The sequence below is a fragment of the Mustelus asterias genome, chromosome 20, assembly GCF_964213995.1.
Source record: "Mustelus asterias chromosome 20, sMusAst1.hap1.1, whole genome shotgun sequence".
Taxonomy (NCBI): domain Eukaryota; kingdom Metazoa; phylum Chordata; class Chondrichthyes; order Carcharhiniformes; family Triakidae; genus Mustelus; species Mustelus asterias.
The window spans coordinates 41,458,324-41,486,275 of NC_135820.1; the positions used below are offsets into that span (position 1 = coordinate 41,458,324).

Genomic DNA, 27,952 nt, shown 5'->3' on the forward strand with positions numbered 1-27,952 from the left:
GGAGCGCTGCTCCTTCGTCAGATGGAGTGTGTATAGACGACACAGAGCAATGTAATTGCACCCTTTTTGTTCCTTGGCACTAGCTAAATTGATTCTGTCCTTGAACTCTCTGGGACATCCTCTTTCTCCAGCTCTGTAATACTGTCATTAAGCAATACCATTACCCTCCTCCTTTCCTTCCTTTCCTATCTATTCTGAACACTTTCTACCCTGGAATATTTAACACCCAGTCCTGCCCTTCCGTGAGTTAGGTCTCTGTTATCAGCAAAATATCATTTTTTCACAATGCAATCTGCGCCTGTAACTCCCCAATCTTATTTACTATTCTCGGTGCATTCACATACATACACAGTAACCCTTATTTAGACGTCATTACTTTTTCCCTTACTCTGACTTCACTTATTAACTTACGAGTGTTTTATGACACTCCCAGTATTTTATGCATCCTGGTATTCCTCTGTAATATTTGCTCTTGGTTCCGAAAATCCTGTTGAGTTTGTTCAAAGCCCTCTTTTTGGCACTAGCAAAATGCCTCATGAGGAACTTAGTCCCAGCTCTGTTTAGGTGGAAACTGTCCAGCCCATAGAGGTGCCAACCATTCCCCACCGAGCGATTCCCAGTGACCTAGGAATCTAAAGCCCTCCTTCCTACACCATCATTCTAGCAACACACTCATCTGCCTTATCCACCTATTCCTGTATTCACTTGCATGTGGCACTGGGAGTAATCCAGAGATTACTACATTTGAGGTCCTGCTTGCTATTTTCTACCTCGCTCCCTAAATTCTGATTGCAGGACTCCAGCCTCCTTCCTACCTGAATCATTGGTACCAGTGCAGACCATGACCTCTGGCTGTTCACCCTCCTGCAAAAGAATGTCCTGCAGCCACTCTGTAACATCCTTGTCCCTGGGCACCAGGGAGGCAACATGCCATCTTGGAGTCACATTTATGGCCACAGAAATGCCTGTCTGTTCCCCAAACTAATGGATCCCCCATTACTATAACTCTTCCCTTCTTCTTCCTTCCCTCCTGTACAGCCAAGTTGCTTGCAGTGCCACAAACTGAGCTCTGACTGCACTCCTTTGAGGAACCAGCTTCCGAAAATGAAAATTGATTTCTGAGCAGGATTCCAGGGGATTTCTGCACTAGGTACCTAGTTCTTTTGGACTCTCTGGTGGTCACCCATTCCCTCTCTGCTTCCAGGTCCTTAAGCTGCAGTGTGACCAACTCTCTGAATGTGTTATTAATCATAGAGTCATAGAGGTTTACAGCATGGAAACAGGCCCTTCGGCCCAACTTGTCCATGCCGCCCTTTTTTTCAACCACTAAGCTAGTCCCAATTGCCCACATTTGTCCCATATCCCTTTATGCCCATCCTATCCATGTAACTGTTTAAATGCTTTTTAAAAGACAAAATTGTACCCACCTCTATTACTACCTCTGGCAGCTTGTTCTAGACACTCACCGCCCTCTGTATGAAAAAATTGCCCCTCTGGACCCTTTTGTATCTCTCCGCTCTCACCTTAAACCTATGCCCTCTAGTTTTAGACTCCCTACCTTTGGGAAAAGATGTTGACTATCTAGCTGATCTATGCCCCTCATTATTTTATAGACCTCTATAAGATAACCCCTAAGCCTCCTATGCTTCAGGGAAAAGACTCCCAGTCAATCCAGCCTCTCCTTATAACTCAAACCATCAAGTCCCGGTAGTATCCTAGTAAATCTTTTCTGTACTCTTTCTAGTTTAATAATATCCTTTCTATAATAGGGTGACCAGAACTGTGCACAGTATACCAAATGTGGCTTTACCAATGTCTTGTACAACTTCAACAAGACGTCTCAACTCCTGTATTTAATGTTCTGACCAATAAAACCAAGCATGCCGAATGCCTTCTTCACCACTCTGTCCACCTGTGACTCCACTTTCGAGGAGCTATGAACCTTGAAGAGTATAGAGGGTGTCAGAGTAGAGTTAAAAGAGAAATCAGGAAGGCAAAAAGGGGACATAAGATTGCTTTGGCAGATAAGGCAAAGGAGAATCCAAAAAATTCTACAAATAGTGCAGACCATGACCTCTGGCTGTTCACCCTCCTGCAAATGCTGGACTAGATTCTTTTGAGAAATCTCTACCTGCAATAGGGTATCCCTGGATAATCACAGTTGCTAAATGTGACACGAAGATTACCAGGTGGATTAGAGGGATGCCATTTAGATCTCCTTAAGCTGCTTGTCCTCAGTTCTGCTGAGTAAAGACCTGCTTAAAATCAGAGTTGGCTTGTCATGTGACTTTCCTTCTCCAACTGACAGAAGGATCTAAAAGAAGACCTTGTCTGCGTATTCTAAAGGTGACTTGATCAGCTAAGGTCCAGAAGCAAACTCAGCCATTGCCCAAGTCTAAAAGCCCAACACCAGTAGGTGAACTTCTCAGGCGATTGCCACAGACGCCTTGATGGTGAGACAGGAAACATGAGTCCTTCACACACCCTGAAGTCACTGTCTTTGATGAGTTTTGCAGACAGCCTGATTCCACTCCATTGAATTGTAATTTGGACTATATTGTAATACAATTGGGGTTAGCTATCTTGGGCTGTGAATTCAAGCCTCTTCAGTTTATGTGTTTTTAAAAAGTCTGTTTTTCGAAGTTAAATTCAGGTTTTCAACAAGTGAATTAAAAATCATTATTTGACATAAAGCACATCTTCGTGACAAGGTATTTTCTGTAGTGCTATTATTAGGGAGTTTCAGCAATTGGCTCAGCTATCATGAAATAATTGTGATATATTTCTAAATCAGGACGCTGTATGACTTGGAGAACTTGCAAATGTTGCTCTTCCAATGAATCTGTTGTCCTAATGATGTGATGTGGACAACTCTGTTGTCCTAGCCAGGAGAGACTGCGGCTCTGGGAGGTGATGTCAATGAGGCCTTGGTGAGTTCTTGTATTGCATCTGATAGATAGTACAGCTTACAGTCACAGTGCGTGGGTGGTGGAGGAAATGATTGTTTAAGGTGGTGGATTGTGTGCCAATCAAACAGGATGCTTTGTCCTGCATCTTGTCATCTTTTTGAGGGTTATTGGAGTTGTACTTATCCAAGCAAGAGTAAAGTATTCCATCATTTTCCTGATTTGTGTCTGTAGATGTTGAAAAGCCTTTGGGAAATTAGAAGATCAGTAACTTGCCACAGAATGCTCAGCTCCTGACTTGCCGTTGCAGTCATGGCATTTACATGGCTGGTCCGGTTCAGATTCCGGTCAATAGTTATGGCATTGTTGGCAGCTTCAGTGATGGTAATGCCATTGAATGTCAAGGGGAGGCAGTTGTATTCTCTCTTGTTGGAAACGGTCATTGCTTGCCACTTGTATGCTATGTGTGTTACTTGTCAGCCAAAGTCTGAATATCATCTGGGTTTCGCTGCATGTGGGCATGGACTGCTTCATTTTCTGAGGAGTTACGAATGGAAGAGAACACTGTGCAATCAGCATTAAACGTATCAACCTCTGACCTTATATTGGGAGGAAGATCATTGATGAACCAGCTAAAGTTGGTTGTACATAGAGGACTGCCTCGAGGAGCTCCTACAGCAATGTCCTGGGGCTGAGATAATTGGCCTCCAACAACCACAACCATGTTCCTTTATGCTAGGTATGATTTTAGCTAGTGCAGGATTTTTCCCCTGATTATTATTGACTTTAATTTTGAAAGGGTTCCTTGATGTCATACTTGGTCAGATGTGGCCTTGATGTCAAGCACAGGCACTTCACCTCACCTTTGGAACTCAGCTTGCTTTTTCATGTTTGGATTATGGCTTTAATGAGTCTGGAGTTGAGTGGTTCTGGCTGAATCCAAACTCAGCACATTGAATAGGTTATTGGTGAGTCAGTGCTGTAGATAGCTTGCTGACAATACCTTCCAATGCTTTGCTGATGATTGAGAGGTCAGTACTTGGGCAGATTGTGTTTATCCTGCTTTTTATGGACAGGATTTGGCTGGAAATCCCATTTTCCTATTGTCACTTCTCCCAAAACTCCCCATTTGAATCCTTCCAAACTAATTTCTGCCTGCTCTAATGCATGGAGATTGTCCCAATCAAAGTTACCAACAGTGACAGTTAGCTTAGACATTATCCATATCTGAACTCTATGTGAATGATGATTGTTCAGTACTCCTTCACTATCTCTTTTCCATGGTCCAACATGGGGGAACTACTCTTGCCTGGTTTCATTGCTAGCTTTCCCAATGTAGCTCATAAATCTGCAGCAAAGAGCTGAATGGTTACGGCATTCTTCCTGAAGGGTTAATAATCACACAAGTTTAAAAATCACATAAGCTGTAAGCTGCTAAACTCAGTTGCACAGAGAAAATTAGGAGAAAACCAGAGGTCTCGATTAAAGCAGGCCCAGATAAGAGTCAAGGAACATAAAACTCCCTTACAAGGGAGGCCTCAGTCACACAGTATCCACACTAGACCTCCATTGAATGATATGCGGCTACAGCTTGATAGTGTCTGTTCTGACAAGGGACAATGGGACAGGGAATTGTTATACCACTGGTTAGAAATAGAGCTATCAGAATTGTGTCTGGAAGTTAATAGCTAAGTAGAATGAAATACGTGCTTGGTGATATTGCAGTTAGGTAGACATGCACAAGTTATAATTGGACAAATATACCCTTGTTATGCATGATGTAAGCCTAATCAATAGTTGTAAGTGGATATAATTTCTGCCCAAATGTACATCTTTGATTGGTATATGCTAATTTCTTGTAACTGGATCTTCACCATAACTGTTTATACAATTCTTGGATCAGGGCTCTCCCTGGTGTGCCACTAGTTGGAGCATTGGGGCCAGCCTTTACTATAGATCGTAATAAAGGCCTTGTCTGAAACGCCAAGAGTCTTTGTCTGGTTTTCTCGCGAGTAGGAATGAAGTACACTGTAGCCGAATAGCTGCATTTTTTTTCTCCTGGACACTTCCCATCTTTACACAGCCACATTTGGAGTACGCAAAGTTTCCTCCTCAGTCCTCATCTTTTCTTCTCCTACATTGCCTCTTAGCAGCATTATTTGTAGACATGAGTTAGATTTACATCCAGCTCTACTTCTTCACTGTCACTCAGTTCTTCCAGTTGGATATTGAGAAGAAAAGAACTATCCTTATTCAGCTCCACACAAAACCTCTCTGCTCTTTGCCCCAGTAGCATCTGCCTCCTCATTTCCTCTCAATTGAAGCAGACCTTTGTAACCTTGACCCTCTTGAACCCTGAAATTAAGTTCAAAGCCCATCGATCCTTCAGCAAGCAGACTTACTTTCACCATCAGAGCAGTGCTTGTATCTTCCCTTACCTCACTCAGCCTTCATCCATTTGTTCATTACCTTCAGACCTGAATTCTTTAAAATTGAATGGCTCCAAAACTCTACTGCCCACATCTTATTCTCCACTTGCCCCTTATTTCAGTGATTGCTGACCTCCATTGCTACCTGAACCTTGAAGTACCAAATCTAAGTCTTCATTCTCATTCCTAAGAGCATCCATGGCCTTCCTACCCCCACTCCCTAAATTTCCCTGCTACCAAATCCAGGGCAGAGCCTACCGCCACCTCAGTTCCATTTTCTTTGCAATTTTCTCCTCTCTTAATTCACTACTTCTCCTTTTGCCTTTAACAACCACTTCAATATTTACATGTTCACCCATTAATCCTTAATCTTGTTTTCTCGTACAGCGCCAGGCACCAGGTTTGATTCTGGCCTTCGGTGACTGTCTTTGTGGAGTTTGCACATTCTCCACGTGGATTTCGTCCGGGTGCTCCAGTTTCCTCCCACAGTCCAAAGATGTACAGGTTAGATGGATTAGCCATGGTAAATGCATGGGGTTACAGGGATGGGGGGAGGTGGGGTGCATGGGTAGAATGTTCTTTCGGAGAGTCGGTGCAGACTTGATGGGCCAAAGACCTCCTTCTGCACTTTAGGGTTTTATGGATTCTAACCTATTGCTCCCCACTGAAGTGCAGTGAAACATTTTTCCACTTTTTTTTGTAATTGTAGTTTACTTAGATTGAAAGGAGTTTCATTATTGTTCAAGGTGCAAAAAAAGAACTCTGCCATTCGGACTACTGTCCCACCAGCCTAAACAAATGAGGTAAAAAAAAAAATTATTTTCAACAACAACATTTTCACATACAATCCTGGTCAAAATCTGGGACTTGAAACTTAAATTTGACGATGGGTAGCCTCAATGTTCAGAGCAGTCTAGAACCATAGAATTCCTACAGTGCAGAAAGAGGTCATTTGGCCCATCAACTCCCAAAAGAGTATCAGGCCTTCCCCTCCACACTATCCCCATAATGCTGCACATTAACCATGGTTAATCCACCGAACCTGCACATCTTTGTGACAGTAAGGGGCAGTTTAGCATGGCCAATCCACCCAACGTGCACACCTTTGAACACTAAGGGCTAATTTAGCGTGGTCAATCCACCTAACCTGCTCATCTTTGGATTGTGGGAAGAAACCAGAACATCAGGTAGGAAACCCAAGCAAACATGGGGAGAATGTGCAAACGCTACACAGTCTGGAATGGAACCCGGGTCCCTGGCACTGTGAGGCAGCAGTGCTAACTCGCTGAGCCACCGTGCTAAAGTCTAGACTACTGAAAGTTTGAGAGGACACTTCTTCCCCCTTCACCCCAATATTTACAATTGTTGGTTGGGCAATTTTCAGGTAATAGTTGAGATTGCAACTGGAGGCATTGATGCCATTAAATGTATGAAATTGCACAATCGATGTGTTTTTACATTTTAAAAAAACTTTGGGATAGATTTAACGTAGAAAACCCAACAGCACAAACATTTGAAGGGGTGCAGTGCAATGAGTTAAAAGGGCATGAGGTGCACATAACCTCTCTTGGGGGTGAAGGATGTGCCATGTCTCGAGCCCTTCGCCTGCACTGGGATTCTCCAAGCCCAGGCGGAAGTGTTGCACAGTCGCTTCCGCCGCGCTGAAGTGCTGGCCCGGGCACACTAACAACCCCTTCATTTTGTTTGTTTGTCAATAATATTTTATTTGTGGGAGGGAGTGAGGGGAGGAAGTCGCCTCCCGGGCTCTGGTTCCTTCACTCTCCCTCCCTCGCTGGCTGCGCCATGAACGCCGGCGGACAGAGCGACGCCTTCGCCCCGGTGCCGTGTGAGTATTCCGCAGTCTACTTATGCAGGGGTCGGGGCGGCCGAGGGGACCTGGGCCCAGAGCTGCGCCGCTGCGTGGCTGGCCCTGGGCGGCCCCGGAACCTGGGTAACGAATACCCGGGAGCCTGGCCATCAGGAGATGGGCAGGGAGGGGAGGCTCAATACTCAGGTTCCGGGGCTTCCAGTGTATGTGATATACAAAGTCAGGGGCTCCCCAGGTTCATTCACCATACAGGAAGGTAAATTAGGGCTCCCCCCAAGTTTGGTACATTTAAAAGTGAAGCCCTAGAATTAATGGTAACCTTTTTCTTTTCAGCAACTCGCAAGTTGGTGCACCAGAAGCACTAAAAGAAATATGAGGCATTAAAATAAATTTCAGATTAAAAGATACACAGTTGGTATTACAATGATTTCAGGCGCCCTTCAGACCAATCCTGCAAACTTAAGACCACAACATTCCATGGCATAGGACCCCAATTTTCAGTGCTCATAGGAGCCATTTCAGTTCCAGAATGATGTCCCCCGCCATGTGCATGCACCTTTTGATGCACCATGTTGAGCAGGTCATTGGTGCAGACACTGGAACATGTGCCAAGAGTATGCAGATTGTGTCCTCTGTCAGCATGTAACACTGATTTAACTCTAGCCTGAAGTTGTGCCCCGCTTGCTTCAGCGAATGCCCTCTCTTAACCTCGCACGTCCAACCTTACCGGCACTTCCCCCTTTACCACAGCATTCAATCATTCCGATTCGGCGCGAAACAGACATGCTCTACAAATGTCCGATTCGGGCGCTCCAGCTAGGAAGGAGCTAAGTGCCGAGCATCCAACGGTTCTCTGCTTGAGATCGATTGGGGTGGGGAGGGGGGTGTGCTGCCACTCTGCCTATGTTCAGTGAGGAGGAAAGGGGGGGGGGGTCTGCTTCCACTCTGCCTGAGATCAGTGAGGGGGAAGGGGGGGGGGTCTGCTGCCACTCTGCCTGAGATCAGTGAGGAAGAAAGAATCCCCTGCCGCTCTGCCTGAGATCAGTGCGGGGGGAAGGGGGGGGTCTACTGCCACTCTGCTTAAGATCGGTCTGGGTGGTGCGGCTGTGAGGGGGGGCCAGTAATGTTGAGGTGGGGCAATGTCCGCGGGGGCCGGGGGAGGCATTATCTGGTCCAGGTGGGATGTGGCAGGGGAGCAGCATTCTATCATATTTTCTGCGTATGCGCAGTTGGAGGCGCCGATCAGAGCTGCAGGGTTTCAGGCGAGTTAAGCCCCGCCCACAGGCTTGTGCAGTGCGATTCGAAATCGTTGATATTTTTTCTGGCAGAGTGCGTATGGGGACGACTGAGAACGGGTCTAAAAGTCGGATCTGAAACACTCCTAGTTTCAAGTCCGCCCAGCACTTGGGGCCCTATTTTATCATTTTGATTCTAAGAATTTTTATAGATACGTGAAGAGAAAGAGGTTGGTGAAGACAAGTGTATGTCCCCTACAGACAGAAACAGGGGAATGTATAATAGGGGACAAAGAAATGACTGAGCAACTGAATACATACTTTGGTCCTGTCTCCACAAAAGTGGACACAAATCAGATACCAGAAATGTTGGAGAACGCAAGATTTAGTGAGAGGGAAGAACTGAGAGAGATCAATATTAGTAGAGAAATGGTGCTGGGAAAATTGATGGGATTGAAGGTGGATAAATCCCCAGGACCTGATAATCTACATCCCAGAGTACTTAAGGAAGTGGCTCTAGAAATAGTGGATGCATTGGTGGTCATCTTCCAGGATTCCATAGACTCTGGAACAGTCCTTGCAGATTGCAGTCACTCTAATATTCAAAAAGGGAGGTAGAGAGAAAACAGGGAATTATGGACCAGTAAGCCTAACATCAGTATTGGGGAAAATTCTCAAATCTATTATCAAAGACTTTATAGCAGAGCATTTAGAAAGCAGTGGCAGGATCAGACAGAGTCAGCATCGATTTATGAAGGGGAAATCATGCTTGACAAATCTGCTGGAATTCTTTGAAGATGTAACTAGTAGAGTTGACAAGAGGGAGCCAGTCGATGTGGTATATTTGGACTTTCAGAAAGTGTTTCACAAAGTCCTACGTAAGAGATTATCGTGCAAGACCAAAGCGCATGGGACTGGGGGAAGTGTATTGAGAAGGATAGAAAACTGGTTGGCAGAGAGGAAACAAAGAGTAGGAATTAATGGGTGCTTTTCAAATTGGCAGGCAGTAATTAGTGGGGTGCCAGAGGGATTGGTGCTGGGACCCCAGCTATTCACTATATATTAATGATTTGGATGAGGGAACAAAATGTAACATTTCAAATGTTGCAGGTGATACCAAGTTGGGTGGGAGGGTGAATTGTGACGAGGATGCAGAGATCCTTCAGTATGATCTAGATAGGTTGGGTGAGTGGGCAAATCAATGGCAGACACAGTATAATTTGGATAAATGTGAGGTTATTCACTTTGGAAGCAAAAACAAGAACGCAGATTACTACCTGAATGGCTGTAAGTTGGGAGCGGGGAGTGTGCAGCGAGACCTGGGTGTCCTTGTGCACAGTCGCTGAAGGTAAGCATGCTGGTGCAGCAGGCGGTAAAGAAGACAAATGGTATGTTGGCCTTCATTACGAGAGGTTTTGAGTACAGGAACAGGGACGTGTTGTTGCGATTATACAGGGCCTTGGTGAGGCCACACCTAGAATATTGTGTGCAGTTTTGGTCTCCTTTTCTGAGGAAGGACGTTCTTGCTTTCGAGGGAGTGCACCGAAGGTTTACCAAGCTGATTCCGGGGATGGCGGGACTGATGTATGAGGAAAGATTGACTAGGTTAGGATTGTTTTTGCTGGAGTTCAGACGAATGAGGGGGGGATCTCATAGGGACTTATAAAATTCTAACAGGACTAGATAGGGTGGATGCAGGGAGGATGTTCCCAATGGTGGAGGAGTCCAGAACCAGGGGTCACAGTCTAAGGATACCGGGTAGACCATTTAGGACAGCGGTGAGGAGACATTTCTTCACCCAATGAGTAGTGATCCTGTGGAATTCGTTACCACAGGAAATAGTTAATGCCAAAACATTGAATGTATTCAAGAGGCGGCTGGATATAGCACTTGGGGCGAATGGGATTAAAGATTATGGGGAGAAAGCAGGATTAGGCTATTGAGTTGGATGGTCAGCCATGATCATGATGAATGGCGGAGCGGGCTCGAAGGGCCAAATGGCCTCCAGCTCCTATCTTCTATGTTTCTATATGTTACGATTTGTCGTGGCCGTCAGTATCCTGCACAACTTTGCCACCATGAGGGCACAGCCTTGCCACTAGACATACAGCAAGTTGAAATGGAGGAAACAGAGGAGGTACAGTCTCTTGCCAGTTGAGCTGTCCCTGATCAGGTCATCCAACTGTGGTACCCTTGAATGCAATCCCAATTCCTCATGAAGCACCAATCACATACCTTCCCTCTCATCAGAATGTCCCTTTGGCTACAATGCCAAAATAAAAGTATCTCAAAGCAAACATTATACAAACCATTCAAAACTGGATTACTGCATTCCCTTGGTTCCTGTCTTTTTAGTTCCTTTGCCTGTCCTAGTGCTTCTACACAGCTATCCCAGTGGTTGCAGCCTGGCTGGAGGAATGCTGCAGACTTTCGGTGGTGGAGATTGTAGAAGGTTTTGCAGAATGACCTCTCAGAGAGCTGGTCCCCAGCTTTGGACTGCACCATCTTAGCATGGAAGGCAATGCTCTGGGCTAGCTGACTGGTTGGCTGATGAGTTGGAAATAGTGAGAGGATAAACACTTGTCATTGTGAGGGGGGGACAGCTGGTCTGTGCTCCTTGGAACTACTGCCACTCCCCCAAGGTGGTGTCTCAGCAAATCTAGTTATGTGTTGGAGGGCAGTTTGCTGGACTCCAATGCCCTTTGCCGTTAGAGATCAGTGCTCAGCCATCTGGACATTGATGACAGCAGAATGAACTTGGAGGACTCCAGTGTGAGCATTGACTGCAGTACTTGGATGTTGGGTGGGTTCTGCTTGTGTGATGGAAGTTGGGCAGCCATTCGAGATTGCAACGTTGCTGGGATCTGCGAGTGTTCCCATGGAGTTGACTATCACATTCACACTGGAAAGCTCTGCGCAAAACCCATGCACAAAGTTGGTTGACAGACCTTCCACGCTTGACAGTGATCACAAGCTCTCTGGATGGCCTGCCAATTCAACAAGTATTTCTGTGTACATACCCATCAGTCTTTTGCTGTACGCTGTTGCACCAAAGTCTTCATCTGAATCCTGTGCAGCAGAACTCCTGTGTGGCCTCCCCCTCTGGCAAGCTGGCACCTGTGCTACCCTTAGCCATTACACTGGCTGCAGGCTATGCCTGTCTGGTGTCTCTCAACATGCAGAACTCCCCAAAATTGTACACAAAGATAGAACCTGAGTTGGTCCTGCACATTTGAGAGTGAGCAATGGTGTTTCTTTATCATTGTGTTTTTTCAGCTATCTCTGTTTCACCACTGGTTGCCGAAATAGCAGTTTCATATAATCCCTACAGTGAGAAAGGAGGCCATTTGGCCCATCTTCGATAAATGAAAGAAAAAAGGCATTGGAGTGGAGGGGGTGGGGAATGAAAACCAAGAAGTGTATGCTTAAACCATTTGCAGCTTGTAAATCAGAAGAGATTGTAGGATGAGGAGGAACTGATATATGAGAAAGAGGATTCCGTAAGAGCATAACATCATTTTCAATGCTTTCATCCTCCGTTGGTCATGGACTTGGTCATGGCTGCTCCAATGCTAGCAATCACCATGTCCTCCATTGGGGTGAGGACATGCAACCCTGCCTGTCTTCCACTGGTTAAGTGCTATCTGCGGTTGTGTGCCTTCTTGTCCTGCAAGAAAAGGGAAGTGGGGATGATGCAATGTGCTTGGATGATGTACCAGTCATGGTTGAATAAGTGACATTGTGAAAACTGAGTAATGGGTGTGACTCTTGTAGAAGGATGTATGAAAATGAGGTGAAGCTATGTTATTGGTAAGTGAGTAATGGGGGTTTGGTGTATTGAGTAAAGTGTGAGGCCAGTGGTACTGTTAGTGAGATTGGCATTTGAAGATGCATTCTCTGACCTTGACCATTCATCTGAGGTCATGAAACTTCTTGCGTACTGCATTCCGGTGCACTGGGAAAGACTCCTGGCATTGACTGACCTTGCACTGCTGCCACTGCGTTCATAGTGTCTGTTTTATGGACCTCCTGATCCTTCTTGGCATAAAGTTCTTTTCTCCTCCTGTCCAGCTGCACCAATGCCTCCAATACTGCATTGGGGAGCCTTGGGCCTCTCCCTTTTCCTTGTTACGCCAAATCGCAAAGGCCTTGATCATAATTTTTCCAAACCTCCTTCGACTCAGGCAGTGTCAGAGGACTGGAGAATTACAAATGTTAGACCCTTGTTCAAAAAAGGGTGTAGACATAAGCCCAGCAACTACAGGCCAGTTTGTTTAACTTCATTGGTGGGGAAACTTCTGGAAGTAATAATTCGGGACAAAATTAATAGTCACATGAACAAATGCTGACATATTAAGGAAAGACAGCATGGATTTGTTACAATAACCCTCAACAAACTTAAAGTTTATAAAGTTTAAAGGTTATTTATTAGTCACAAGTAAGGCTTACTTTAGCGCTGCAATGAAGTTACAGTGAAATTGTGAGCAAAGTTCGAGTTCATGGAATAAAAGGAACAGTAGGAACATGGATACAAAATTGGCTGTATGACAGTAAAGAAAGAGTTGTGTTTAATGGATGTTACGTGGGCTGGAGAAAGCTTTGTAGTGAAGTTCCTTAGGGGTCAGTGTTGGGACCCTTGTTCTTTCTGTACTGACCTAGACCTTTGTGTACAGGGCACAGTCCAAAAATTGTGATTGCAACAAAACGTGCAAGCGTTGAGAGCTGTGAGGAGCATTGTGTAGAATTTCAAAAGGACATAGACAATTTGGTGTAATGGGTGGACAACTGGCAGATGACGGTTCAGTGTAGAGAAATGTGAAGTCATTCATTTTGATAGGATAATATAATGGTACAACTCTAAATAGGATTCGGGAACAGAAGAACCTGTGTGTATACCGTTTTTAATCAACCAATAATTAATAAAAATGAAAGGGGTCAGAAGCCCCTGGTTAAAATCTGTAATTAAAACAAAACATCAAAGGAAATGTAATTAATTAAACAAAAGTATTATTTCCAGGGGTGATGATGCACCACAGTCCCTGCAGCACCCATTGGTTGCAGAAGGCTGAAGGTGGACACCATGCGTTCTCCCTCCAGGGCCACCTAGCCACAAACATAGCTGTGGTAGAGGGGCAGACTGTCAGGTCTCGACCGCTCTCCGCCTGGACCTGTTGATGGCCACCTTGGACCTGGGTGTGAATGTGAATACGTCATTGAAGGTGGCAGGACAGGTTGAGAGAGTGGTTAATAAATCATACAGTACCCTAGGCTTTATTAGGACAAATATTATTCAGGACAAATTCAGGACATTTATTAGGATGTGGAAGCGCTGGAAAGAGTGCAGAGGAGATTTACCAGGATGCTGCCTGGTTTGGAGGGTAGGTCTTATGAGGAAAGGTTGAGGGAGCTGGGGCTGTTCTCTCTGGAGCGGAGGAGGCTGAGTGGAGACTTAGTAGAGGTTTATAAAATGATGAAGCGGATAGATAGAGTGAACGTTCAAAGACTATTTCCTCGGGTGGATGGAGCTATTACAAGGGGGCATAACTATAGGGTTCATGGTGGGAGATATAGGAAGGATATCAGAGGTAGGTTCTTTACACAGAGAGTGGTTGGGGTGTGGGATGGACTACCTGCAGTGATAGTGGAGTCAGACACTTTAGGAACATTTAAGCGGTTATTGGATAGGCACATGGAGCACACCAGGATGATGTTGAGTGGGATAGCTTGATCTTGGTTTCAGATAAAGCTCGGCACAACATCGTGGGCCGAAGGGCCTGTTCTGTGTTGTACTGTTCTATGTTCTATGTTATTTTTAAGGACACTGGGGAGAAGAGCAAGGTTATGTTGATAGTCAAAGTCATGAAGGGTCTGAACAGAATAGATAGGGAGAACTTGTTCCTACTTGTGAAACGATCAAGAATGAGAGAGCACAAGTTGTCAAAAGAAGTAAGAGTGACATGAAAAACTGTTCCACACAACAAGTGGTTAAGGTCTGGAATGCACTGCCTGATTGTGTGGTGGACACAGGTTCAATCAACACCTTCAAAAGTGAATTAGACTTAACTGAAAAGAGGGAATGTTTAGGCTTACGGGATGAAGATGGGGAGCAGGGCACTCGGTGAAATGCTCATTTGGAGAGCCAGTGGAGACCAGATGGGCCAAATGGCCTCCTCGTGTGCTACAACGGTTCTGTAACAGTCACTCTGCTCAGACTTTCTCCCACATATAATTCCAAAACTTGCTCCAGTTAAGAGGTTGGCTTTAATTAATGTCGTCTAGCTTGAACTTTGTGCTGGTCTGCATAATTTTGTGTCTCCTGCTCAGGTTGCAAGCATTCAACAGCGCATTTTGCGCTGACTGCCACTGTGTAAATGAACAGGCCACGCAAAAGCTTGCACACTACTTGCTTTGCAAGAAACAGAAACACACACGTTAGCCACACATTGCAACCCCTGCAGCCGTTTTCGGGCTGAACCATTTTCACAGCTAAAGAAACAGTATGTTGTCCATTTACTTTGGCATTGATGTGCCAACATTTCAGACAGGTTTCAGAGAAATTTCTTGGAAGTTTCATGAATTGTCATATGACAGTGTACTCATTCCATGAAACTGGGCTACCCAGTGGACAGACAAATGGGTAATTACAATGAGCTTGCAAGTGAACAAACCAATCTCCTGATTGCTCAGTGAGAATTTGTATTGTTGCGTGAGTTACTACACCAACTGGGAGGTCCAAGGTTCTAATCTTGAGTCATTTTGAGTATTTTGAGTCATCTGATAATTTGTGCATTAGAATTGGCTCCAGTGTTTAGATGGGAAACTTTAGTCTCATTTCCTCTCTTGCAAGAAAAAGCAGGAGACCCTTGCATTTATATAGCACCTCCATAACTTCAGGACATCCCATTGTACTTTACAATTAATGAAGACATTTTGTTGTGCAGTCACTGTTGTAATGTAGGAATTTGCAAACAGCAAACTCCCAATTAAATAAATGACCTGCTTCAATTGTTGGTTGAGGGGTGAATATTAGCTTGGACATTGGGAGTACTCCACTTCGAGTAGTACTGTGGAAGCTTCTGCATTCATCTGAGAGGGCAGAAGGGGCCTGGGTTTCATAAAGCATCTAAAAGATGGTACTTCTGACAGTGCGGCACTCCCTCGGTACCAAAATGAAATGTCAGTCTTGGTTACGCGATGAAGCCTCTGGCATTTGAACCTATGACCTCTTGATTCAGCAGCAATAGTGCTACCAGTGAGCTAAGGCTGAACACTATCCAATATCCTGTTGAAGCATATTTACAATGTTTCAGAAAACTACAGTAGTATCACCTCCCAAATGTTTATGGATTTACTGCTGAACTTTGTGTTGTATTAAACCCACGCAAATCAGTTTGTGGAAAATCTTAGTTCACCATGTACTTTAAACGGAGACAATGAGAGTCAGTTGTCTCATCGCAAGCCCATTAAGCCAGGGTAGCCTTCATCATTTTGAGAAGAGCAAATGTGCAATTCATGGGTGCACTCCTGAACATAAGATGTATGGACCGCTTATTGGAGTGAACTGCACTGCTGTACCTAAGAAAATATATAAAAAGCCCGCAGAAAAAAATCAATTATTATTAAAACAATATCACCATATTTTAAGTTTAACCTGAACTGCAATGCAATAGTTGAGATTAGTTTTCATTTCAGCTAATCCAGCAGATGCACTTTACATGGGATGTACCATTTAATTTTTTGACTGTATGAATATGCGGCTATGAAAGTTGTCCCATAAGACTATTATTCAAAAGCATCACTGGGGATTGTCCAATCTTTCATTAGTTGTAATTGTATCTGGCTTACTGAGCAGGTGGGCAGGAGAGGGCAATTAAAGCTGTGATTTTCTTATTTAATTCTCTATTTTTTGGTAAGCAGTGATATTAATTCCACTTTGGTCCTTGTAAAATAATCAATTAAAATGTGCCATGACTTAAGTTTTGCAATTATATCGTAATTATAGTTTTGGGTAAGTTCAGCAAAATATTTATATTGGCTACTTCTGTCCATATTTCATTTTGGGACTAGCCACCTCAGTTGTTACCTTCTTGCTGAAATACTCTTTTTTTTTGTTTTTGACATACAGCCACCACCAAAACAATGATTTATGTATGTAAAGAAAGAGGGTTATTATGAGTAATGGAAAATAGCTGCAACTGCTAATTTAACCATTTCCTGCATGCATTAAAGTCGTCTTGTCCAATGGAAAGCATTTTTAGTAGTTTAATAAATCTATAGCAATGAATTCACCAATATGCTCCATATATGCAAGTAATCGTAACCAAGACAGAGTAAATTCAATTCCGGTAAGTGCAATGTGTTGCACAATGGCAGTTAAAGGGGGAGACATACTTACTCATTTTGATCTGATTAGATTTATTATTGTCACATGTATTATTATACAATGAAAAGTATTGTTTCTTGCATGCTATACAGACAAAGCATACCATTCATGGAGTTAATAGGAGAGCAGGAAGGAGAGGGTGCAGAATATATAGTTAAAATCATAGCTAGGGTGTAGAGAGAGATTAACTTAATGTGAAGTAGGTCCATTCAAAAGCAGGGGAGAAGCTGTTCTTGAGTCGGTTGGTACGTGATAAGAGATTGAAATAGGACATTATCAGAGGGTTTGAAAGAGTTGGAGTACAGTTTTAAAAGCAAAGAACGAGAGTAAAAGATAGGATTATGCTGGGGACAGCTCGCAAGAAATCGCCTCGATCCAGCGCCATCTTGAATGACCCAGTAAATGGGGTCAGACTAATTGGGGAAAATGTCCCAGAAACAGAGGGTTCAAGCAGGTTGTAGAAGATAACTATGGCTGAAAGGGAGGGTGACGCCATGAAAGGATTTAATCAAGAGAATTTTAACAAAACCAGTGCAGCTTATTCTTAAGGATTAAATGAAAACAGAAAATGCTGGAAATGGCCAGCAGCATCCCTTTTGCAGAAAGGAACAGAATGAAGGTTTCAATCTGATGATCTTTAATCAGATGAAAGATCATTAACCTGAAATATTAACCCTGTTGATGATATCTGATTTGCTAAGTATTTTCTGTTTTATATTTCCAGTATCCGCAGTGTTTTGCATTTGTATTAATTTTAAGGCTGCTGTGTTGAAACTATGTAGCACCATGGTCAGGAAGAGTACTGTGTTCAGATCTGGCCATCAAGACACAAGAGAAAAAGCCATGGGCCTGGAGGTGGTACAGAAATGGGCCATTCAGCTGATTCTTAATGTCCACATACAGAATGGTGAGGAAGAGTTAGAAAATTGCAGACTCGGAAGGGTTTGTGGAGACACAATTCTGGATATCTCAAAGTCGTGAGTGAAACACAATTTCAAGATTCCTGCCCCCATTTCCATTGTGTGGGAATTTTATGGTCGCAGGATAAACAAGTCCAAACTGAGCAATCCTGGCTTTGCCTACTCCATTTTAGACCACCCAATATTTCTATAGAGTTGGGCCCGTTAGTTAGGAAACATGGCTCATGGTACCTCAGAGGTCTCATGAATCATGGGGGAAGCCTGTTGTGGAGTTGGAAACCTTTTAAGAGGCAATTTTAAAAGGTCTTGCTAGCTTTAACTGTCATAATTATTTGTAATTATTTGTAAGTTAATTATGTTTTTAATGCAGTGATTGATTATATGCCTTTGTCCTGAAAAGGCATATAAATTGATCAGCATTGTTTAAGTGTTACATGTACTTGAGTACTTCATCTGATGGATAAATAATCTTTTCCATTCAACATTGTATCATCTGGTTGTGATTCCATCTTCAGATTGATTTAGAGACTGTTGAACCTTTGATGCACTCTTCCAGTCCCCACTCTGGGCAGAACTCATGAGCCCAATAATAACATTGGGAAGCCTTTGAAAGGTTCATGAAACGGTCAAAATAAACAAACATCCATTCAAATTCCCCTGGGAAAAAAGTCTTAATCTTATTAAATGCTTATTAAACTGTAAAACTAAACAGGCATCAAAATCCACTTCCAAGAAACAAGAGGATCAGGAAATTACCCGATTTGCAATTCTGTCTCAAGGGTGAAAATCCAGGCTAAAGCTTGGAAAGGAGGCATGTGAGAGAGAATGTTTTAGAAGTAAAAAAATACTAAGTGAAATTGAGAAGGTGAACCTGAAGTTGTTTTAAGTTGACTGCAGGAAAATGGGGCATGGGTACAAACTGACAAAAAACAAATTTAGGATTCACAAAAATAAGCTATTAATATCTTGAATGGTTGATTGTATTGTATTGTGGAGTTAAATACTCTGGAATTGTTTAAGAGACACTTTGAAGGAACAACAAGAGGTTTAGGTGGAAGTTGAATGAGCGGGTCAGTTAACCACGCTCACTTGTACCAATTGCGCAGACGGTGTTGTGTTGTATGCAAGAACACGTAAAGCACTTGGGTTCTCATGCCTTTGTCTTCTTAAAATGCTCAGTAGCTTGATCAGTATTTAAAAGAGAAAAAGGTGGGTGAAAGTACTCTTAACAAATAAAACTCATGCCTTCAGCACTGATCATCCTTTAGTCATTCCTAAATTCACTGCTGCTATAATAACATGTGCACAGTCTTGTGCCCTCTTGCCTGAACCTTCATGTTGCATCAGACCTATATTCTGTACACTATTTGAGCTGTTAATTTTTTTTAAAGTTCTTATTCACTTTTGCTGGTTGTCTTTCTTGAGATGCATAAAGATGAAAAATTCACCTGAGGTCCCATATGCTGTGTTGGGATGGGTTTAAGTGTGTTAAAGATCCTGTGAAATGTTGTAAAGCAAAGCAGTAAATTTTCCCAATAATCTTTCCCTAAATTTCTCACTTATCACCAAAAAAAGTCATTTATTTTAGAGCTGTTTGTGGAACCTTTGGTAATAGTGTTATTTAAACCAAGTTTAAGAGAAGTAATTTTTAATGAAACACTTTACGATGCAGCACTTTTTCATGAAAAATACTGTAGAGCTCCAGAACCTTTTTCTTGTTTTCTTTGCATATCTGCACAACTGACCTATAAAGCCAGAATAAGAATGGCAGCCCACTAACTCTTTAAAAGCACACCAACATCCATCCCATGTTGCATGGAGACATCTCTAAGGAAGATTAATGGCTCCCTCTGCAGTTGGAATCGGTACTTGCACAATAATAATAGAACAGAACCAGTTGAAAACTCAAAATTAGTTTTAATACAAGTATATACATTGAATGTAGAATGGAATCCATATCTCATTGACTGTGATTGCAAAGTGACATTTATAACCTAATTAAAAATATATATTTTACAACTCCAAAGATGTGCAGGTTAGGTTGATTGGCCATGCTAAATTGACCCTTAGGCTGGGTTTTACCGCCTCGTCCACCCTGGAGTTGGGGCGGGCAAGGCTCATGGAACTGAAATCTCCATTGGCCTCGGGTGGGAATTTACGATCTCGCCCGAGCGAGGTCGTAAAATCCTGCCCTTAGTGTCGGGGGATTAGCTGGGTAAATATGTGGGATTGCGGGGATGGGGCCTGGGTGGAATTGTTGTCGATATAGGCTTAATGGGCCGAATGGCCACCTTCTGCATTGTAGGGGTTCTATGATTCTATGATCTCCTCTGGTAGCATGGTAACAATTAAAAGTGCTTATAGGAGGAAAAGAAATGTCTGGGCACTTTTGAATTTTTTTAAAAATGAAATTCTTCCCTCTGTTCCTGAAAGCAGTGACCTTTTTGGATACGGCTGCAATGTGGCTGCCAACCTTTCAGTACCTTGACCAAGTCACCATGTCTGTGCCTAAACATAAAGCATCAGCAGAGCATTTGATTGGACAGCTGAATGTTATCTTCTTTTTTCTCAAAGTCCACAATCCAGAAGGATTTGCTAGATAGTGATAATGATTGGGAATCCTAGTTAATTTTTCCCATCCCTAGATAAGGAGACCAGAGACATTAAGCTCATTTAGTTGAATCACGATGGACTTCGGTAGTGCCAACAAGAGGTTTTGTGTGCATACTTACTGTGAAACATTGGCCTGATTCTCCACCCTCGTCCATGGCTGAGGGTCTCTGGTCCAGTTGCTGCTGAACAGAGATTTGTCTGAGGGTCAGATTCTCCATTCTCGCTGGCAGTGGTAGTGAGGCATGCGAACCAGAGAATTCCAGCCAATGTCTTTTTTCAGTTTTATTGTTACACAACCTGCACAACAGATGACACACATTGGCGAAGAACCACAATGCAAAATAATCATTTGCATTTTGTGAGAATTATGGTGAGAGTGTTGCAACTCTTTTTATTTTCAAACATAGTTTTAGATGTACTGCTACATGGGTATCTAAATTGTGGTGTATGGAATTAAAAACCACTCTGAACCAGGACAATATGAGCCTTAAAGCCCAGACAGTTTCACCTCTCCCCCCCCCCCCCCCCCCCCCAGAATGTGGGGGTCACTTACAAGTTCAGCATTTGTTGCCCATCCCCAATTGGTCATTTGAGTGTGTAGCTAAGATTCAATCGCATTGCTGTGGGTCGGGAGTTACACACAGGCCAGACCAAATAAGGATGGCAGAATGATGTGGATTGATTCTGGGACATTGACTAAATTTAAGGAGGAGATAGGCAGATTTTTAATTAGTAATGGTTTGAAGGGTTATGGAGAATGGGCAGCAAAGTGGAGTTGAGGCAGAGATGAGATGAGGCATGAATGGCGGAACAGGCTCGAGGGGTTGAATTTGCCTACTCCTGCTCCTATTTCTTATCTTCTTATATTTCCTTCCCTAAAGCACAAACGTGAATCAGATGGTTTTTTATGACATTCAACAATGGTTTCATGATCACCATTACTGCTAATTCCAGATTTATTAATTGATTATAAATTCCACCAGCTGCCAATGTGGGGATTTGAACCCCTGTCCACAGAAGATTAGCTTGGGACTCTGGATTGTTAGTGCAGTAACATTGCCACTATGTCACCATCTTCCCCAAATTCTATTGTAGTGTCTGCATCATATTTAAATATGCAGTTCTTGAATTTTGGGGAGGTGGAGGTTTGGAAAGGCTGTGTATTTTCTAAAGTTTATGTCTCACTAATGGATAAATTGTAACTTAGAAAACATCCTGGACCTATTTGCGAGGTTTTCAAACAAGCTGACTTAGATCCATTCAAGAAGGTTATGAATGATGTTGAGAGTTGAAATTCTGTGTGTGCGATGTATTTGGAATTCAGCAAAAATTCTGAAATACTGAATTTCAGCAAAATACTGAAACACCCGAGCAATTAGTCCACAGGTAGAAAGGCATGAACAGCAGGCAAGCTTCTGAGGAGATTGATAACTGGCCAAAAGGTCGACAACAGTCACTGCACTCCAAAAAAGTAGTTAATTGGCTATAAAGCATTTCAGAATATCCTGAGGTTGTGAAAGGTGCTATATAAATGCAAGTTTAAAAAAAATTTCCAAGTTGTGGCCAGAAAGCAAATACATGAGTTTCTGTTTTATGAGTTGAGGGAGGAAGAATGTTTTTAAAAATGCTACATAGGGTAGAAATTTGTCTTGTGCAATAACATGCAAAGAAAGGACTGTATTGCTTGGGCCACCTGTTATTCAACCAACTTGAAGTGAGTGGAACTGAATATGGGTGCAGCCGATGCAATACCATCAGTTTTTCACTGATGTCCAACACAGTTTGCTCCATCACGTTCTCTGTCCTTCTCATTTCTCACCATTAAAACACTTTTTAGCGTATCTGCTATGTCACAAGCAGGGATGTACAACCAAAAAATACTGATTAACTGCAACTTTGCTCCTATGGACTCAACTCTGCAGCAAATTTTGTGTTGAACTCACAGCTCCATCTATGGGTTTTTGTTTGTTGCCATATCAGTAGAGTACCCAATTTTGATGCACAAGTACTTGTTCTAACACCCAGAAATAGCTGTTAGCGTTCCCCAGATATTTCCATCATGGCAGATAGAACATTCCGCGGATGATAAATTAGGAGTGTTTCAAAAATAAGGAACAAATAAAACACTCACAATTGGACCTAGAAGATGGACCAATATCTGGGAAATTGAATTTTACATGGACAAATGCAAGGTAACCAGACTCGGAAAGGGAAATAAGCTTTGGGAATATAAACTAAATAGTTTTATTCTACACGTTGTAATGAAGGATGAGAGGGATCTGGAGGTCTGTTGGGTGCTCATTGAAACCAAAAACACAGCTTTTTTTAAAAAAAGCAAACTATAATTTGGGATGTGATAGCCAGAGGAATAGAGTGTAAATCCCAGAATTAACAACAAGTTCACACAAGAAATGTCCTGTCCACACCTTGAGGACTACATATGCTTCTGATTGCCAGATACAAAAGCCTGAGATCACATGCCAACCAACTCCAGAACAGCTTCTTTCCTACTGCCATCGGACTTTTGAATGGACCCACCTTATATTAAGTTGATCTTTCTCTATACCCTAGCTATGACTGTAACACTACATTCTGCACCCTCCCCTCTCCTTCTCCCCTATGTACTCTATGAACAGTATGCTTTGTCTGTATAGTGCACAAGAAACAATACTTTTCACTGTATCCCAATACATGTGACAATAATAAATCAAATGAAATCAAAAGATATCCCATGTTAGAAGCAGTGCAGAATATGTATACTACTTACATATTGTCAACTGAGTGCTAGATGGTCAACAGATGCGTGTAGCAAGGCCTTGCCAAGGTCCATCCTGTGTTGGTTTTTTTGTTAGCGGAATATTCTGGATGGTTTGGAAGTAAAACCGGTTAGTTATTACCACAACGATTTGAACATTTATTCAGATGTATTGCAGGAAAAGCAAGCAAAGTGTTATCTAGCTTGGGGTGGTCTGAGCTGTGAGGAGAGATTGAATACTCAGGATTTGTTTACTGTGAAGAAGAGGGAACACAGGGAGATGTTATTTTATTGTACTCAAATTTTCATGATCCTTATAGGAATAAGTAAATTAAATCTGAAAACAAGACTTCTTGAGGTAAGGGGACACAGGCTTAGGGTGAAAAGAAAGTTGTACAGGAAACGTAGATTGAACTAATTTATACCAAGTCCGAATGAACACTCAAGCGGTGAATTTATGAAATGGACTGGCTTGGAGAGCATTAGTGGAAGCATTACAGGAAGAATTGGATAAATATTTGAAGAAGTGGGTGCTAAAGAAATAGTTGTTCTTGGCACCAGCCAGACGAATTGCTGTTTATTCTGGTCCTGTGTTTTCAATATTCCTGAGTAAATTGAGATATTTGTAAATTAAAGGATTATTGACTTAATTATTTGTGTGGTCTCAGGTTTCCGTGATACCTTTACAGGTGATTCCCAAAGAGATAAAACTAGGGCAATACATTCTCAGGGTTCAGAGGGTATATATGATTGGGAGGAGATTCAGGAGTTCAAGCTGTGTTCAGCATCTCTAGAGCATATACAAGGAGGGAAATGAGAAATGCTAAATGCTCTAATGAAACTGAAATCCAAGTGAAATATGCATACACCTAAGGGCTTGCTTATGAACAGATGGAATTAAAACTGTTGTTTTTTTATGTGGAATGTAACTCCTCTGTGGAAGAATTCCACCAGCATCTCTCAGAATGTTGGAGTTAGAGGATATACTGTTTTATAACAATAGAGTTGTTTTAAAAGTTATTAAGTGTTACAAGAAGCAAGTCTGATGCTCAAAGTAAGTACACATTATCCATACAATATTTTAATACGTTAACAGTTTTAATCCTAAGGATCTAATTTAACTGTCACAAATCGGTTTTCAATGTTTCCCCAGTTCAAAGTTGAGTAAATTTGTTTGGTTAAAATGTTGAAGCAGCTACAACTCTGATTTTCACTTCCACTTGTGCCACGCAAAAGGTTAATACACAAGAAGAGAGCGCATGAAGTTGAGAGTAATATATTAGCATGGATAGATAATTTGTTAACAGACAGGAAGCAAAGAGTACACATAAATGGGACATTTTCAAGTTGGCAGGCGAGAACCAGAGGAGTGCTGCAAGGATTAGTGCCGGGTCTCAGAAATTTACAATTTATATTGGTGTCTTAGATGACGAGACAGAGATTCATGTATCTGCATTTGACAAAACAAGCTCAGGTGCAAGCTGTGAGGACACACAGAATCTGCAAAGAAATACAGATAGGTTAATTGAATGGGTAACAAAGTGACAGAGACGATCATAATGTTGGAAAAATGTTGTAATCAATTATGAAGGAAGTAATAGCAGCAAATTTGGAAAATCAGAATCTAATCATACAGAGTCAGCATGGGTTCATGAAAGGGAAATCATATCTGACTAAATTAGTAGAATTTTTTGAGGAAGTCTCAACCAGAGGGGAACCAATAGATGTGTTGTGTTTAGACTTCCAGAAGGCATTCGACAAGGTATCTCACAAAAGGTTAAGTCATAAGATAAGAACCCTTGGCATTGGAGGTAGTATATTGGCATGGATAAAGAATTGGCTACTGGCAGGAAACAGCGAGTGGCGATATGGGTTCTTTTTCAGATTGGCGACCTGTAACCAGTTGGGTTCCACAGGGATCTGTACTGGGACCGCAACTGTTTACGATATATATTAATGACTTGGAGGAAGTGACTACTGTTGGCAAACTTGCAGGCAACATAAAAATAGGTGGAAAGGCAAGTTGCAAGAAGGATATAGCCTACAAAGGAATATTGATAGGTTAAGTAAATAGGCACAAAGTTGGTAAATGGAGAATAATGTGGGAAAATGTGAAGTTCATTTTGGAAGGGAGAACAAAAGAGTATTATTTAAATGGAGAAAAACTGCAGAAAGCTGCAACACAAAGGGACTTGGGGATACTTGTGCACAAAACACAGAAAGCTAGCACACAGGTGCAGCAGATAATCAGGAAGGATAATGGAATGTTAGCCCTTAATTAAAGGGGGTTGGAGTATACGAGTAGGTGAGTCTTGCTGCAAATATACAAGGTACAGACCACATCTGGAGTACTGTGAGCAGTTTTGGTTCCTTTATTTAAGGAAAGGTATTATTTCATTGGAGGCAGTTCAGCGAATGTTCACTAGGATGATCCCAGGAATGGACAGATTGTCTTTTGAGGAAAAGTTAAACAGGTTGGGACTTATTGGAACTTAGAGGAATGAGAGGTGATCTCATTGAAACGTATTGGATTCTTTAGGAGCTTAACAGGGTAAATGCTGAGATGCTTCTCCTCATGGGAGAGTCTGGGAACAGAGGGCATAGTCTCAGAATAAACCGGTGCCAATTTAAGACTGAGATGAGGAGGAATTTCTTTCTCTGAGGGTTTTGGAGCTCCTTGCCACAGGAAGTTGTGGGGACAGAGTCCTTAGGGGCGATTCTCCCAAAAAAATTCTAAGTGCCAATTTTGCGTAAAACCTGAAGTAGATCCCACTGATATTTTTCAGCGGGAGTTTCAAAGTAAATCTCCCACACTCTGCACTGCAGAGTGCACTGGGCAGGGCCTATTCCCGTTGGAGAGGCCGGCAGCATAGCGCTGAACAGGCCACTGCGCATGTGCTGATCTGTCAGTGCTGAGATCGGCGCATGCGCAGTGGCCCCGCACTGCTGGCCAGCTCGATTGCTGGCCAGCCCTGCGACCCCGCATTGTTGGCCGTGTGATCCCCCCCTTCCTCCATGGCCCGATCGCTGGCCTCCTGGAAATGTCCCCCCCCCAGCCCCAATATCTGGCCTCTCTCCCTCTGTCACTCAGCCAAATGCAGAGTGGCAGCAGGACCCCCCAGATTGCCCCCTTGGCACTGCCCCATGCCAGGGGGCAACTCCTCCTGACATCTAACCTCCTAGGGAGCCTTGATTGTTCTCCCTCCACTGCAGTGGGGTTGGGCCACCAGCTCTCCGCAAGTGGGGAGCTATAGTAAACCCTGCTGGAGTGAAATACTCCTGGAGGGGCAGGGAGAGGCTAGCGGGCCCAGAGTCTTCAATCCCGAGCTCCTCTAATGATATTAAAATGAGCCTTTGCATAAATTATTCAATTTCCGACGCAAAGCTGACAGCGCCGGAAATCTGACGTTGGGAGACATGCGGAGGTCATGGCTCCTCGCAAGGAGCCCACAAAACGGCCTCCATTAGAGTCTCCTAGCCTGCTGCACTACAAAAGCAGCATGATGGGAAAATTGCTCCCCTGCCTTGCGTATATTTAAGGCTGAGATAGATAGATTTTTAATCAGTAAGGTAATCAAGGATTAAGTGAAAAGCAGTAAAGTGGATGCGAGGAATGTCGGATCAGCCATGATCCTATTGAATTAATTACAAGGATAATACCAGAACTCTGACAATATATTCATCAGGAAAGGCTCAATGGAATGGGATTCTTAATTTTCCCCAGAAAAGCCAAGGCTAAGGGATGACCTGGTCAAGATCTTTAACATTGTGAAAGAGTCTGACTGTGCAGATAGAGGGGAAATGTTGCCCTCGGCTATACAGAGAATGAAGATTCTAGGGTTAATTCTTGGTGTGTACTGATGGAGCTGTGAAGCTCTGTATGTCCCTTTCTCAATTTCTCTACCTTTTACTATTCTTTTAAGGTCTCCTTTGAATCCAATTTTTTTGACCGAGCTTTTGGCGAGCCCTCCTGATATCACCTTCTTTGGCTCAGTGTCCATTTTATTTTTCATTACATCTCCTCGGGACACTTCTGCACATTAAAGGCACTATACATAAATTACTGTTAATCCAAGCTGGGAATATGAGCACCATAGTTCACCTTAGCATCCTTAGGCTAAAGATGATAAACGTCGTTTCTCTTTCCAATAATCCTGTTGGGAAGCATGATTGAGAACAGCATTGGTCTCGGCTATGTTGCGTTGAGTGATGAAATAGGCTGTAAACAGTCAATGTGGAGTGATAACACAAGAAGCACTGGCCCTTCAAAGAGTAAAGTGGGCTGAGGAGGTTGTCAGGCCTGATCATTAGATTGGTTCTATATTACATGCCCTATTGTGCACAGTACTAAATAATTTTCTAAGGGAATGTTCTGCACAGATACTCCCAGTCTTCAGGACTGCTCTTTCCCAGTTTTCTTTCCCCAGGTACAGAGGAAAGCAGCTTTTCTGAAAGAGGAGTCAAAGGCTGTTCTTTATTATGCTGCATTCTAATTTCTTCTTTCTTTGTAGTTTCTCCAGGGGCCACGGTGTTGGTAGAAGTAAGTGCAGATATCCACATCTGCGGTATCTGCAAACAACAGTACAACACTCTAGATACTTTTGTAGCCCACAAGCAAAATGGCTGCCACCTTGGGACAACTGCAGGCACCGGTTCCGTTCAGTTTGTGGCAGAGGCAACAACACCGGCTACCCAGGCTCAGACTGCGACAAGTATGATTACCACACAGACACAGACCATCTCAGGTACGGTACGGGATGGGAGGAGGGAGGTGGCAAATCTTTTTAGCGCGTTTATTTACAAGAAAAGTGATTGTTGCATGGTGATTGTTACTAAAACAATATTAGCAGTGCTTGCGTGGAGTGCAATCACTGCTGTGGGCT

General features: G+C 42.9%; 2 protein-coding genes across 4 annotated transcripts in view; one reads left to right on the forward strand and one right to left on the reverse strand.

The window, feature by feature from the left end:
- The window catches only part of cyp24a1 (cytochrome P450, family 24, subfamily A, polypeptide 1), a 105,289-nt gene that overhangs the window by 35,821 nt on the left and 41,516 nt on the right, over nucleotides 1–27,952 (reverse strand). For 2 of the 3 annotated variants that reach the window (XM_078236436.1, XM_078236435.1), the window contains exon 2: nucleotides 20,434–20,611. The exons of the other annotated variant lie outside the window; for it this stretch is intronic. In XM_078236436.1, coding sequence (XP_078092562.1) covers nucleotides 20,434–20,532 — 99 coding nt within the window. In that variant the 5' untranslated portion in view covers nucleotides 20,533–20,611. The remainder of the gene's footprint in view (nucleotides 1–20,433; nucleotides 20,612–27,952) is intronic. 3 annotated transcript variants of the gene reach the window in all.
- zfp64 (zinc finger protein 64 homolog (mouse)) overlaps nucleotides 7,057–27,952 on the forward strand; it is a 73,152-nt gene continuing 52,256 nt past the window's right edge. Inside the window, exons 1-2 of the mRNA XM_078236432.1 lie at nucleotides 7,057–7,181; nucleotides 27,581–27,814. Coding sequence (XP_078092558.1) covers nucleotides 7,139–7,181; nucleotides 27,581–27,814 — 277 coding nt within the window. The 5' untranslated portion in view covers nucleotides 7,057–7,138. The remainder of the gene's footprint in view (nucleotides 7,182–27,580; nucleotides 27,815–27,952) is intronic.